The sequence below is a fragment of the Phaseolus vulgaris genome, chromosome 9 (genome assembly GCF_000499845.2).
Source record: "Phaseolus vulgaris cultivar G19833 chromosome 9, P. vulgaris v2.0, whole genome shotgun sequence".
Classification (NCBI taxonomy): Eukaryota; Viridiplantae; Streptophyta; class Magnoliopsida; order Fabales; family Fabaceae; genus Phaseolus; species Phaseolus vulgaris.
Genome location: NC_023751.2, coordinates 7,407,521 through 7,423,755, shown reverse-complemented (window position 1 = coordinate 7,423,755; position 16,235 = coordinate 7,407,521). Strand labels below are relative to the sequence as shown.

At 27.5% G+C, this 16,235-nt stretch overlaps 1 protein-coding gene across 2 annotated transcripts; it reads left to right on the top strand.

Annotated features, from left to right (window-relative positions):
- The first annotated feature begins 10,799 nt into the window (after positions 1 to 10,799).
- LOC137820474 (O-fucosyltransferase 7-like) lies at positions 10,800 to 15,864 on the top strand. 2 transcript variants are annotated; one of them, XM_068624587.1, is made up of 13 exons: positions 10,800 to 10,931; positions 11,050 to 11,216; positions 11,595 to 11,669; positions 12,143 to 12,242; positions 12,325 to 12,392; positions 12,696 to 12,784; positions 12,883 to 13,063; positions 13,175 to 13,303; positions 13,406 to 13,539; positions 13,635 to 13,848; positions 14,437 to 14,621; positions 14,693 to 14,788; positions 15,336 to 15,864. In XM_068624587.1, the coding sequence occupies exons 1-13, from the start codon at positions 10,901 to 10,903 to the stop codon at positions 15,493 to 15,495; spliced, it is 1,629 nt and encodes a 542-aa protein (XP_068480688.1). In that variant the 5' UTR covers positions 10,800 to 10,900; the 3' UTR covers positions 15,496 to 15,864. The 2 variants fall into 2 exon arrangements, with proteins under 2 accessions (XP_068480688.1, XP_068480689.1); XM_068624588.1 differs by lacking the exon at positions 13,175 to 13,303.
- Positions 15,865 to 16,235: the final 371 nt, after the last annotated feature.

The following is a 16,235-nucleotide window of genomic DNA, read 5'->3' as shown; positions in this document are numbered from 1 at the left end:
AGGTTTTTTTATATTCCCTTGCTGCAAATTCCCTCACTCTTTTAAATAATTGTTTTTATTAATTAATTATTTTTTATATAGTTACTTTTTTTAATTTATTCATTAATTTTAATTTTTATGATTTATTTTTATTATTTTCGATTTATTTATCAAAAAAAATTTAAAAAAATTTATTTTCAATGTTCAGACTTATGTGCTCGTATTTATAAAAAAATAATACAACATTTTTTTAATAATTTATATTTATTTTTAATTAAATATATGAATAATATTAAATTCATAATAGATTAGCCGTGATATATAAAAGCTTTCTTTTAATGAAATGAGGGATATTAATCCCATATATTAGGACCTTTGGCATCCCAGTATGTCACCACACACCCCAATAAAAAAATAAAGTTTTGGATTGGCCAATTTGAAAATGTAAAAATTACTTTTGAATTTGCCCTTTACTTCCATATTTACTATGAAAAAAATAATTTCGAATTGGCTAACTATGAGTGAAAAAATAAATTCTAAATTGATCAATCTAGAAATAAAGGCCAATTCAGAATTATTTTCCACTCCAGTGAAAAAATAATAGTTCCAAGTGGACTAATTCAAAAATGAAAAAAAAAATTATGAATTAACCAATTCAAAAGTGAAAAAAAAAATTATCTAAATTATATAATCTAAAAATATATTAATCCAAAATTTTAAAAATATTAAAAATTAATAATTTCAAATTATACAATCTAAAACACAACACCCAAATTTTTAGCTACCCAATTATACAATTTAAAAACTATTTAAATCCCTCTTCCTAACGAAACTACATGGAGAGATACTTTGAACATTTCATACACGCCCATAGAGGTGCAGACAACAATTATAGGGGTGCAAAAGAACGAGCCCAAATCATGAACCTCCTTTAACTTGAAGCGGAAATGTATGCTTGAGATAGGCTCCAAACTGGGCTGCTTCTTCCTGCACCTCCATACCTTCTTGTGCTAACCCCATATATTTTTTATATTTCAAAAATACCCTTTATTAATATTATGGATTACATAATCCGGAAGTCTTTTTCTAGATCCAGAATTAGCTTCTGGATTATGTAATCCGGAAGCCTTTTGTGATTAGCTTCTGGATTACATAATCCGGAAGTCTTTTCTATACATAAAATTAGCTTCCGGATTATGTAATCTGGAAGCCTTTTTTTCAGAGGAGTGATTAGCTTCCGGATTACATAATTTGGAAGTCTTTTCTAAATATGAGATTGACTTCCAGATTATGTAATCTGGAATATATCCGGATTACATAATCCATAGGCTTATTTTAAATGCAAAAAAGAGTTCTGGATTTTATAAATCTCAAGAACGCTTCCGGATTCAAAAACAGCTTCTGGATTATATATGGAGGTGGCACAAAAAAGGAGAAAACGGTATTTTTACATTTAGTATGGGGTGGCAGAAGAAGGTATGGAGGTGTAGGAAGAAAGAGTCTCCAAACTGTAGTTTCTAAAAAAGGAGTTGCATTATTAAAAAAGGATGTGTAAGTAGTAGTCATATTAGGGTTTTATAATGGAATGGGTTACGTGGGTGTAAAGACAATTTTTTTTCCACGGAATTTAATTGAGATAATATGAAGACTTTAGCACCGGTGATGCCATTTATAAGAAAAGAAAATGAATTAAGCTTCAGAAAAGTTTTATTTACACTCATAAAAAGTTTATTCTAACACAATGTCAACATACTTGAGTTTGTTTGAGATGAAAAATATCATGGAAAAGGAGCAAAAAAGCAATAATAATAATAATAATTCAAATGAAAAATAAAATATATGATAGAAATAAAACGAAAAGATTCAGTAATCTTTTTCCATTTTTATATGCTTCTTTCTTTTTAATTTATTTGTTTTATCACCATGTCTGTTGTTTGAGCTTATACTTTATCTTATAAAAAACATTATTTGGATATTTAGTGAATAATGTACTATTTTTTTCATTTAATTTACCATTAAATTCTAATAGTTACTATTATTATGTAAAATAAGTTTACTTTAACGAACAACTTGTCAAGTTTCTCTTTCAACAAAGGGACAGTTTATCAGTTAGAATTAATCGCTTGGTAATTTATTTTATCAGTGTTATATTATTTTATATTTAACTAAGATAAGTTATCAATTCTCTTTTTTCAAAATGGGACAGTTTAGCTGGAACAACCTTTTGTGACGACATTTTGTCAATTCTCAATTTTTGTTAAATGACACTTTAGCTGAAGAAATCTAGTGAATTATTATAGTTATTTAATTATTTTTCAGTTGTTTCCTAATTTAAATTATATGTAGTATTTTATAATATGTAATGGGATAAACCTTATTTATGAATAACTTTAAAAATTAAATTAAATTTAAAATTCAATTCTTTAATGGTATCATAATGATTTAGTACACATCCTACAAAAGTTTTAAAAAAATGTAAGAACCCTCTCTTTGATGTCCACGTTTTTTTATCGTATCTAATTGGAAAAAAAAAAAACTTTTTTACACTTAATTCAATTGAGAATAATTTGTCATTTCTTTTAAAAAAGTTACCTATTTTCAAAATAATCAAACTAATAGGAAGAAATTGTTTTCTTTTTTTTTCTTAATTCCACCAAACATACAATACAAACTTCATCTTAAATTTAATTCTATTTTTGTTCTTTCTATTTTCCCTCTATTTTTATTTTTTATTTTGGACTTATCAAATAGAATAAAGGGACAACAAATGTACTTGGTGAAAACTAACTAGGTTGAATGGCTGGTGCAACAGCAAATGAGATATGCTCCAAAGAATAAAGTTTCGACTTTATTAAAATATAATTTATTCTAAAGGTTTTCTCATTAATTGATTCTGAAACTACCAATGAACTATTTTATATCACGTTCTTATTTTTTTAAAACACTTTTGTGTCAGTAGCACATGGAAGAAAAGATGAATTAGGTTCTTGCCTTGCCCAAATCGTTTCTGGTAATCATTTTCTCGTAACTTTTTTTAATTCTAATGTCATTTAAAAAAAAAAATTGGCACACAGTTAAGGTAAAAACTTCTATTTTCATATTATAATTTGATTAAAATTTATTCAAATATAATTTTCCATGCAAATAAAAATATCGATTTTATAATTATTTAATATACACAAAAAGCATTTTTGTGTATTTATAATATATATTTTTTAAAGTACAAATACATTAACTTTCATTATTATATTATAGGTACAAAGTTTTCATAAATCTTGTCAATCCTTAAATTGTGTAAAAAAAAAATGAATCACTTTAATAAGCTTTTCTCTCTTAATTATATTTTTTTTCAATTGCTATGCATAGTATATTTATAAAATTGATTTATAAGATTAAATTCATTTATATATTATAAAATATTTTAATTATCTGATCTTTAAAAAAAAATATGGCGAAGGTAAATTTGAGAGGTTGAAGGTGATTTTTGAATTCCAAGGTTGCCATGATGATGAAGTATTGTATTCCGCAGGATAATGATATTCCATCTATTCATCGTGCGCATTACTTTCACACTGTTCTCCAATTCCAACTCGTGTTGATCCATCATTTGATTATCCACCAAAATGCTACTAACCTAGTTAATACTTTTGCAATTGATGCAACAATTTCAGTTCCACATCAAAACATATGCAGAAAACACATTCTCATACACTAATACCTACCACCAGGTCTATAACTTAAATTCTTTACTAGTTATAATAAGGCTCGTTGATTTTTATTAGATCCAATTTCAACTGCAATCTTCAAATTTTTATGAATACTAATGTTTTTCAAGGTTTCGTTTATTACCGTAGTTAGATAGATATATTACTTTAATATTTTTTATTTTAAACTATAATATTAAAAATTGAATGTTTTTAAAATAACATAACTGGATTTAAAATAATTTTAAAATATATATTTGTTTTAAAATGTATGATCAGGTTCGTTTTTTATAACTCTGCACGTATATAATTATAATTAATTTGTTAGATTAAAAAATATATATTTTATATAAAAGTTATCGAATGCTTTGTAACTAATGTAAGTTATATCATTAACTAAGAGGAGTTATCCAATTATTTTTGGGTTTTGTACAAATTATGATTTGAGTATACCAACTTTTAGAAATTTCATATCTTTAATTTATAAATAAATGTTTCATCCATTTTTGTTTCTAAAATTTCATTTGTTAATTATTAGTCTTGTCATTGATAATTAATGAAAGGATTTTTCATACGACTTATTGTGTGGACTAAGAATCTAACGTGACACAATCACGTGTACTTTTTTCTTTGGTAAATTTAGTTTTTAGTTCCTTATATTTTTACAAAAATTATGTGTATAAAGTTTTGATTTGAGGAGATGTACATATAAATTTTGAGTTGTTGGTGATTTTGATAACTTCAAATATTTGTTGTCCAAATACTTTAGCAAATTTTAAATAATTATTTATAAATTGTTATGTGTTATTTATACTTCCTTAATGTAAATTTTGAGTGATATTAATGAATTTCTATTTTGACGAGTAAAAATGAGTTTTTGTTCTGAATGAATTAAATGAATAGAATAATGATATTTGACGTGAAGTGAAGTAATATGTTTTTTTTTTCATTTTAAATTTGTTACATATTTTATTCAAACAATATAAAGATTAAAAATAAAATTGTCTTTAGAACTACTTGGTCAAGCAGTTGAATCTTGTTAATGAGAAAGTATCTTATTTCAATAAATAAGTACCTTGTTCAAATAAACACTCATTGTTTGAGCAAGATAACTCCAAAGAACAAATAATGTTTTATTTAAGAAAATAACTTAGGTTTTGTTTGGATTCGAGATGATTTGAAAAGAAAGTGTGAAGAAAGTGAAGTTTTTTTGGATTAAAGTAAATAGAGTAGAAAGTGTGGGAAAGTTTATAAAAGTTTGTGAATGGTGAGATGAATGTGATTGATGTTGGAGATCCCACATCGACTAGAGATTAAAACCTTTCATTGTATATAGTGGGTGCAAACCTCAACCTTATGAGCTGGTTTTATGGGGTTGAGTTAGGCTTAAAGTCCACTTTGTAATAATTGAAATTATATTTTTTTTAATTGATAAAAATATAAATTTATAAATTTATTTTTAAATTTATAAATTATTAAAACATACTTGGATTGATTTATTTATAAATTAAATAATATTATTATTTTTATCTTTATTTTTTATTATTAAAAAATATATTTATTTTTATTTATATTTATAATTTACTATAGATAATATGATTAATTATATTATTTTATAAAAATATATTTTTATAATTTTAATTATACTTTATATGTTTGAATTATAATCCTATTTTAAATAAATATAATAATAATTTAAATTTATAATAAAGGAAAATCTAAATAATTAATTATATATACACAGTATTTTCTTTGCAATTCTCTCCAAATTTGCCAATAAAATTTTTAATCAATCAACATTCTCGGATTTTGTAATTTTTTTATCTTTTAGTATTTTCCTTTGACACATTAAACATGCTATTTTCCTCGTCCAAAAGCAAACGAGACCTTAAGCAAGAAAACCTTGGTCAAATGATGTTTCATGTGATATATTATTTTAATACTTTAAGTGATATAATTATATATGAAAAATAAGCATATGCATAATGTTGATTCTTAAATGTTTAATTATCTATATCTCAATATAATGTTTATGATGTACATATATTTGAAAATAGAATAGATGATATTTGTAAGAATATAGTATAAGTACTAAGTTAGGAATATTTTAGAGATGAGATGTCCAAACATTACTAATTACCTAAATCATATAGATAAATGTATCAGGTGGTAAAAATCGATGAATGTTCTTACTATTTATTCAGAGTTGAAGATTCATTAAGATTTGATGAATGTGAGAAGAAGACTTTAATATATGTGGATGTTCGATGGGTCAGATTATGGGATAATTCGATAACCAAGTTTTTTGTAAAACATATGATATGTACTTGGTCTCAAATGTTCGAACTCAATTCAATCTTTTAGAAACTATCGAGTCTTAAAATTATTTTGATTGGTTTCTTGGTGCCTTCTGTGAGGTAAGTAATATGTTTAGCATTTTGTGATGTTTGATAGTTATCATTTAGCAGTCAAATTAAATAGATTACAACATGGTTCGTCTAACGCAATGATAGACTACCTAACGTCAGCTAAATGATAGTGTAGAAGTGGTCAAATGACCCCAAGTCGTCTTCCAACGAATCCAAGAATGAGTCTAGTGAACAAAATTGAAAACTTATCTACAAGCAATGAGAATTAGAAATTACAGTATAGCAAAAAGGGTTGTGATTGTTAAGCAAGAAAATATAAATGATGATTTCAAATAGTAAAGAATGCAAGTTGACTCCCAAGTTCTTCCACCAATGAATTTCTCATAGGTTCTCTAAAGATTATTCATTTCTCAATCCTCAAACAAAGCTAAACATTGAACATGCGTCAATTTGATTCAACTTAAAACAACTCACCAGTAAAGAATGTGTCTATTAGGTTAATCAATACCCACTTTATTCAATGCATATACTACATGAGAATTTTGTGCATTAATTGTAATTGATTTCAACACTGTTGTGAGAGATATTGGAGAATATTTTATTGAATAATATCTTTAAAGTATATTTTCTTTACTTTTGAAGGATTTTGCAGAGGAATTTTAATTGCAGGATTTTGAGAGAATATCATTGTAGAAATTTATATTCAATTTCTTTTGTGAGATACTTGCATATTTAATTCTCTAATTTTTTATGCCATATTTTGTTTCTTGTTTTGATTCAAAAGAAGCAACTTGGGTTAAACATACAAAATTATCAAAAATAATAATTAAGGCTCAAATAAACCTAAATATATGAATCTTAATTAAAACAGTGAATTTATTTATTATTACATTCCAATAATTTATTATTAAAGTTAATAAGTGGGAATAAAATTATGTTCATCCATGCTCTATATAGTTGTTGAACAATTTGACATAATTTTATATGATTTATTTTTTACACTAGTTTATTGTGTTTGCTTATGCTTATTTTATATTTGTGGTAATTATGTTTTTCTTCAACAACTTCCTGACATAAGGAACATCTCAACTTTGGATCAGACATCTGTCGGTGTGCACTTTTACCATATGAATGCAAAAAGTTATGCTACCTAGGGAGATGAGTATTGTGAGTGATCAAGCATGTCGCGTACATAAGAAGGTTAATTAAAGTTGCATACAGTGTATTTAATGAAACATCCATATGAAGCTTGTTAGACGTATGAAGGGCTTTCAAAAGAGTGGAAACTACCTAACACCCATAAATGATTTCTCAATGAATATATTTTTTGGATAAAGTACTTTATCTTTTATTTGTTGAAAGACACAATCCCTATTAGAGAGTAAGACTCGTGATTTGACAATCACACATTCACATAAAGTTTACATCTCAGTCATGAGTGGTTGTTGGGAAAGAATACTAGTTAATCTAGGAGTGGTTTGAGAAATAATACTAGTCGAGTTAAAAGTTACTTAAAAAAGAATACTTTGTTGAACAAGAAGTAGCTTGAGAAATAATACTTGGATGAAGCAAGAGTGGCTTGGAAAAGAATACTCGTTAAACCAAAGTGACTTGTGAAAAGAATATTCAAAAGATTAGTCATGAGTGACTGTAAACCAAACAATACTCAATGGATTAGCCAAAAATAGCTTCAAGGCCAAAAAATACTCAAAGTGTACTTTGCAACATTAGTCTGTTTAGTGGGACTCAATCTGTTGATTGAGAATTTGATGTAATATGTTGCAATAGATGAATCAATATAAAATGTTGTATGTATTTTTGTCTTTTCAGTCTCCTTTACATTACATTTTATTATTCTCAATACTAACTTGAGGATGAGAGTTATTCTGAAGATATGTATTAAAAACATCTTATTCAAGCCAGTTGAGTTTTCAAATTACATCTGTTGTGATATATTAGACGCAAGAGCTATAACCTAATAATATTATCATTAAAATATTTCTCATCAGACGATATTTATAATTTTTTTATAAATGTGTTTAAAAAACAATTTAATATTTTGTGTTTTTTTATTTTTTACATAGACGATGATTGATAAAAATATTGATGAAGGACTAAAACCAGTCAACAAAATACTGAGGGACTAAATTATTTGTTTAAAAAAAAGACAAAAATAGAAAAAACAAAACTACATGTAGTTTGAAACTAATATTTCACCTGACAAGTTGTGTGACAATTAATACAATACAATCCACATAACTTTTACATCATCACTTAACTACAGCAGCAACTAAAGATATCAATAAATGAAAGTTTAGAAATTAAGATTAATCAAACATCTTTTTAGAGATTAAAAATAAAAATCTCTAAACATTGAAAAACCAAATATATATATATATATATATATATATTATCTGTATTTTTCCTTTATAATCACACATATATATATATATATATATATAATATAATATAAAATATAGGAGAAACTAAATTATGTTGAATATTACATAATCAATAACTTTAACTATTAAATTATATGTTCGTATTACCATAATTATTCATGTTAACTTTTATTAAAATTAGTAACAATAATAAAATAACAAATAATTATATTTTAGTATATTTTAAAAAATATTAGATTAATTTTGATGATAGATGAGATATCAAATAATTGAATATTAGTTCTCTCTCTATTTTATATATATATATATATATTTATTTTTTTATCAATTTTGAATGACATATAAAATAATTTTACATTAACCTATTTTTTTGTAAATATGATCTATGTGAAAGGAATTTTTTACCTAAGAGTAAATTTTGAAAAAAATATAATCTAGTTAAAAGATATCAGTATAATTTCTAAAAAAATTACAATAATATATTTTAAATTTTCTTCTCTCCCACGTATATATATATTATTTAAAAAAAAAATAGTTTAATCTCAATTATATTTATTATTTTTTCATCTCAAAATTAATTTATTCTATATTAAGCTCTTAAGTTTTGAATTGACTTTAGTTAATATAATAGTATTTTGATGCATTCAAGGAAGAAGACAAATATTTGCTTAATTTTATTCTTTTGTTAAATTTAATACTATTCAAAGAAAAAAAAACTGTTTATTTTTACACATATATCTATATATGGATTACCATTTTAACATGATTCTCTCTCATGTTTTATGTGTCTATATGAATATAAATACACATAAATTTATATGCATATAAATAAACATAAATTTATATTTTATTTAAATAATATAAATATACACGTAATAATAGTAAAAATAAAAACTTAAATGCATAAACATAAATATAAATACTGCACTAATATATGTTTAAAATATTTATTTATGATAAATTTAAATTCTAATATAACTTATAGGTTAAACAAATTATTATTATAGTTAGTTATAACAAGTCAGTCATTTTTACTTAATGAAGCATTTTAATTTCACACAGTAAATATACATTTGTGTTAAATAGTATTTTACTTTTATTTTGTTTCTCTTGGAGTGCATATAGAAATTTTTACTGACAAAGTGAGTGAGTAATTATGGTGAGTTCCAAACGAATAGGATGGATTGTACGACAAAAAGTGCTTAAGATATTTAAAGAATAAGCAAATATGTATCATACCTACTGATTAGTGAGTTGTAATATTTAAAGTTTAAACCTCGTTTTTAGATTTAAACTAGTAACCTACCAAAATATATTAAAACTAATAACGCCTATTCGTTACATTCATTTTTCTCTATAACTTAACTAACGGCTACAACCATACTATTCATTCCACATACACAAATTAAATCTAAAATTTATTTAAGAAAAACTTCAACCTTTTTATATATGTTTTTGGTAAACATGTAATTGGTTCAAGTTTTGGATATTATCAATTAGAAATCTTGGAATAATTAAAAATTAAATAATCTACCTTTCATTGGTCATTCTTAATCAATATATTTTTTATTTTATTTTTAGAAATTTATGTAGCTCATAAAATATATTTATGTATTAGTATTATTTTAATTTGCATATTGCATAGAATAACTATTTATTCTTTAAAATAAAATTCACGATAGATGGATATTTTGTAATCTATAAATGATATAATAATTAAAATTCATGATAAATAGATATTTTTAATATTTAAATTATATTTAAAACTTGGGATAAATAATTTAAATAGTTTTTAATATTTGAAGTGATTTATTTATTATGAATTTTATTTTAATTATAAATATTTATTTATCATAAATTTCATGTCATAAAGACAAATATTTATCATGGGGATGTAAAAAAACAAAAAAATACTAAAATATTGTAACAAAATGAATATATGAACTAGAATACTATTAATATAGAAAACTTAGGTGGTATGTTTTTGGCAGTAATAAAAAGCCTTTCTTCTGTTGTAGTTAATATTCTTTATTTATTGTTTTCATTAATTAATTTTAAAAAATAATTATAAAATAAAAGTAAGCATATAAAAAATACCAATATAAAGAAATACATATTATATCATAGAATGACTGAAACATTTTCAGAAATACAAAATTGATTTCCCACGACTTTAGATTTGAGTGTTTTCATCCCGTGGTGGCGAAGGATATCTGTAACTGAAACCACCATGAAGCACGAACAATTTTAATTTTCACAGACTATCTAATATTTTTAAAACAAAAAATATTTTAATAATAATAATAATAATAATAATAATTAGATGATATAAAGAAGGAGAAATAGGGAAAAGCGAGGAGTGCGAGGTGGCAAGACGTTGAGAAAAAAAGCTAAAACGGAACAGCAACAGAGCACCGCTTTTTTATTTCTCAGTGCAAACCAAACCATGAAGAAGACGAAGAACACCACACTCCGAGGTTCATCTTATTCTTCTTAACATAACTGTCACAACCTTCTGTTTCTTCTACCTTTTATTATATTCATTCACTGATTCAATACTAATAACGTGTTTCCGCTTTTCCTGGGAGAGTGTAGAATGTAGAGGACCAATGCAGCAGAAGCGTCGAACGGTTCCACTGGGCATGCTCAGAAGGTTTCTCGCCGCGTCAATATTCTCCATAGTTGTCACTTCTTTCTTCTTTGTTCACGTTCACGTTTCTCCTTCTCCCACTCATCACAACTTCAGTGACAAGATCCCCTCGGTCTGCCTCTTCTCCCTGTTTTTCTGTTCTTTTTTTTCCCAGAAAAAAAAAAAAAAAAAAACCTTTTTAGGGCTCTGCATAATTCTTTCATCTTCTCTAACTGTTTTTCGCCTCTAACAGATTCTGTTTTCTATTAATTCAATCACAATGAATATATTTTACGCGGCTCTCTTTGAAAAGAATCGGTTTTCAGTAATTGTTGACTTAACTAGATTGCCATTAGCGCCTACAAATGCGGAAAGTGTGGGAGTTTGGCTTTCGGGTTTTTCATTTTTTGAAGATTTTGGTGTTTCAGTTCTCACTCTATATGGTTTACTGATTAAAGTTCCATTTTTCTTGTTTCTATCTTTTTTTTTTGTCGAATTATAAATTTGACAGTTTTATGACCCGCAAAGCTGGACTCGTGAACTCGTTCCGCCCTATCTATTCAAGACTCCACTCTCTGTTCCCAAGGTTTTGTATTTTCAATCATTATATTCTTTAAGAATTTATTTGCTGATCTCTCTGTTTTGTGGATGCTCTGAATGTGACTATGAAATGAAATCCACTGGGTAGTAATACTGTATATTTTTTTTTCAAAAAGTTATGTATTATAAGTGAGAGATCAATCATAAATGTACTATTTTCATTTGCTTATTATTTATTAAGGTGCTAATTGTTGGAAAACCATCCTAATGCAGAATTTTATAAAAATAAATTATTTTCATGCCAGTAGGGGACTTTCTTCTCTGTTAATTGCAGTTCTTTTGGTTCATTCACTGCTAAGCGCTAATATTTATTGATCTCATCAAGTTGTACGGTGAAATGACTTGCCCTGTTTAGCTTTAGTGCTTGTCAGCTATGTTGGGGGTGTCAGATATATTTTAAATTCTGCAAATCAATTATGCATGCACTTTTTCTTTGTTTTCACTCCTTTGGTTTTGTAGTTGAAGGATTCAAGAAAGGAATCAGACTACGAGAATTTGTGGAAGCCTCCACCATATCACGGGATTATACCCTGCACGAAGCCTACTCCTAACTACACAAGTAAGCAACTTTCACATTTGTAGCAATTTGCGAGTGTGATTTGTTTTTCAGTCCTTAATTCAAGTGTTGACTGTTTATCCAGCTCCTACAAGGTCACGTGGTTACCTTTCAGTTCATACAAATGGGGGGCTAAACCAAATGCGTACTGGGGTATGAGTTCTCTCTCTCTAAATAAATCTCTTATGAAACTTAGTTTTAGTGTCAGCCACTCAGCTTATTCCACGTTGAATTTTCATCTTCTTATTTGATTGTTGTTGGATGTTTGAAAGTTCTCTACGAGATTAGTTGCTGAGAAGTTTTACTTCCACTTCACTTCAAGACAGTAATTTGCTAAAGTGGATAATTGACTGCAAAAGCTTGAATTTAGAGAACATAAACTAGTACATTTGTCTCTTTTGGGTGTTCTTTATCATTGTATTGCTAGAATCTGAAAGTTTGTTTCCTCTACTACAGATATGTGATATGGTAGCTATAGCTCGTATCATAAATGCTACTCTAGTGATTCCAGAACTTGATAAAAAGTCATTTTGGCATGATAATAGGTAAGTTTTGAACTCCGTTTGTGTTTTTATCTTTCTATTATAGTTCTCTATTTTGGATTTTACATAATTTATTTTATAGTCTTTTATTTGATCTGCAGCAATTTCTCTGATATCTTTGATGATGAGTGGTTTATTAGTTCTCTAGCTAATGATATAAAGATCATTAAGAAGCTTCCCAAGGAACTGGTTAATGCAACTAAAATCGTCATGCAATTCAAAAGCTGGTCTGGTATGGATTACTATGAGAATGAGATTGCTGCCTTGTGGAAAAAATTCAAAGTATGTAATCTTATTGAAATCTATTGGTGTGTTCTCAGCTATGTTTTTATCCATATATTTACTTTAATTTCTAACACGGTATGCCCATCTTATTTTTAAAATCCTCTAAAGATAATTCGAGCTTCCAAATCTGATTCTCGGTTAGCAAATAACAATCTACCTCCAGATATTCAGAAGCTTCGCTGCCGTGCTTGTTATGAAGCTCTTCGTTTCTCTCCACGTATTGAAAAAATGGGAAAAGTATATAATTTGATATTTAAATCTTATTATTGCTTTCTCATACTCTGTCCTCTATTTTAGAATTTTCTTTTTCATTTTCAAATTCCTTTTGGATCCTTTTAGATATTGGTGGAGAGGATGAGGTCATTTGGCCCCTATATTGCATTGCATTTACGTTATGAGAAGGACATGCTTGCATTTAGTGGGTGCACACATGAATTATCTGCAGTTGAGTCTGAAGAGCTACGGCTTATCAGGTATTGATGATGCTTCAAAATGATTAGTTAAAATTTTTTGTCTTTACCTGACATCTGATGTTTCGATAATTTATCGTCGTGCTCCAAATTTGTAGAGAGAACACTACTTATTGGAAAAGAAAATACATAAATCCCATAGAAGAGAGGTCCAAAGGGTTTTGTCCCTTAACTCCAAAGGAGGTTGGAATATTTCTTACTGCTCTTGGATACCCATCAAAGACTCCAATATATATTGCTGCTGGGGAGATATATGGGGCTGAGTTCCATATGACTGACCTGCGATCCCGCTATCCACTGTTAATGAGCAAGGTAGGAAATTACAATATATTGTTGCTTTATGTTGGCAAAGTTTGACAAAGCATTTTATGAACAGATTTTAGTTAATGAAGTTTGATAAAGTCTTAGTATTTTCAAACTCTCTTCAAGATTGGCCTAACATTTTCATTTAGTAAATAGTTAATATATTTTCTCATCGAGTAACAAATAAACAATAAAATGAGGTTTTGATAGGAAAGGTCTACATTATCTCATCCCACTAAAATGAAAACAAAGCTATGTCCAAAGGGTTATGTGATTGATAACAAAAAAACCTATGCTAAATGAAAACAGAGACAAGCTGCCTCTATTATTTTAATGCATGATGAGCTTTACATCACACGCCAGATTCTCTATTAATTAATCACATTTTGCTTTGGTCCAGCTCTTGTTTTAGTTAAATCATTTAAGTGCAACCATATTTTCTATCAAAGTTTTATTTTGTTAAATCATTTAGGTGCAGCCATACTTTTCTACCTATGACAAGTACTGAGTTTAAGGCAGGATGTCTAAATTATGAGTAATAGTAGTAATGGTAATGCATTTATATCATTTTGATACCCTACCTATAACTAATTTCAGGAAAAGCTGGCATCCATTGAGGAGCTTCAACCCTTTTCTAGTCATGGGTCTCAAATGGCTGCTCTGGACTATATTGTATCAGTTGAAAGTAATGTGTTTGTTCACTCTTTCCCTGGAAACATGGCAAAGGCTGTTGAAGGCCATCGCCGTGTTCTCATGAGAGGAAGAACAATATGTCCTGACAGGTGAGAGACTCTCTCTCAAAAGTTGTACATCATTACAAAGGTGTTTTGCATGACCCAACTTCTGTTATCAGGAAAGCGCTTGTTCGTTTGTTTGATAAACTGGAAAATGGATCAATGACCGAGGGGAAAACATTCTCTAATAAAATTATCGATCTCCACAAAAAACGGTAAGTGATAGGAGATGCATTAATGTATTTCTTAAGCAAGTTCATGATTGTTAGACAGGTATTAATTTATGCTTCTGGTTTTTTTTCTTCCAGTTAGATAGTTTGAAATTCCTTGAGTGATCTTGAAATTGACATTTCTACATCTCCCATCATTTTTACACTATGATAGGCAGCACTATTATTTTTTAACATACATTTACTATAAGTATTATTCAGTATCTGCTTATTTATGCTCTTAGTGATCATGGTTTTTCATTTTTGTTGAATGAACTGATTCCTTACTAGCTTCACAGCCTAGGTTAACTGTAATTTGTATCTGCCTCAAGCTGTATTGGTCAACTAATATTGGCCAAACACCAATGCCAGCAGCAGGTTTGTACCAAGGATAGTTGTGGTCATTAGCTTGACAGAATATAGTGTCGATTTGTTTGTTTGTTGCCTTCACTTCATTGCATTTGATCAAAATATGAGGTGTTATGAATTTTGATAAAATGGTGATAAAAAAGGACATTTGGTTATGACTTGGTGTTTATCATGAGTTGAGCAGGCTTGGCTTCTTCAAAAAGAGGAAAGGACCCATTTCTGGAACAAAGGGCTTGGACAGGTTTCGCTCAGAAGAAACATTTTATGCAAACCCTTTACCTGGTTGTTTATGTCGGACAGAATCACTCTCTATAAACGCTTCTCAGTATAGGTTGGCCAGATAAAGCAAAATATTTTTCCGTTAATGGATGGCATAGTGTATATATTGTTAACAAAAAAATAGAGTAGAAAAGAAAAGGAGGTGGGGAGGGGGAAAAAAAGAAGAAAGATGGAGGATTTGATATACAAAGGTGAAGAAGAGAACGTTAGATTCTTGAGTGTGATTGGGTCTTTTGGAAGCCATGATTCTTTGATTCATTCAGTGAGCATTACTTGATTATGTAAAGCATTTTAGATTTGGCCAGGGACTCAAATCACGCACTGCAAATATTTCTTTTTTGTGAAATTCATTATTGGAATTCAAATTTTTAATTAATCCAACATAATTGATACTTCCGTATTGTTAGTCCTGAATTGAAGCAATTTTTTTTCCATCTTATGTTCGATGCTCAGACCATTCCTTGCTTGGAAACGCGATATATATATTTGAAAAAAAAATTCTATTTTTTATGAAAATTTTAAATTATCTCCTTTTAAATTTAGAGCTGTAAAAATTATATATTAAAATCTGCATTACGAAATTAATTGATTGATGAAAGATTTATTGAATACAGAAAGTTAGGTCCTATACAATTGGCCCGTTTAACATGTGGAAAATAAATGAGTTTGCTCTATAAGTTTGCGGAATTTCTTTTAACCCATAATAATATATATTTCTTTTAACTTTCTATATTTTCATTTGTGTTTGACATGCCTCAACTTGGAAATATTCTTATCGTGAAAATGCCTATACACCGTCCTTCAT

What these genes read in the sequence shown, in the direction of transcription:
- LOC137820474 (XM_068624587.1), top strand. Translation starts at nt 10,901, where the DNA reads ATGAAGAAGACGAAGAACACCACACTCCGAG. An exon ending in GAAGAACACCACACTCCGAG is followed by an intron (nt 10,932 to 11,049) that starts GTTCATCTTATT and finishes GGGAGAGTGTAG; the next exon opens with AATGTAGAGGACCAATGCAG. An exon ending in CTCCACTCTCTGTTCCCAAG is followed by an intron (nt 11,670 to 12,142) that starts GTTTTGTATTTT and finishes TTGGTTTTGTAG; the next exon opens with TTGAAGGATTCAAGAAAGGA.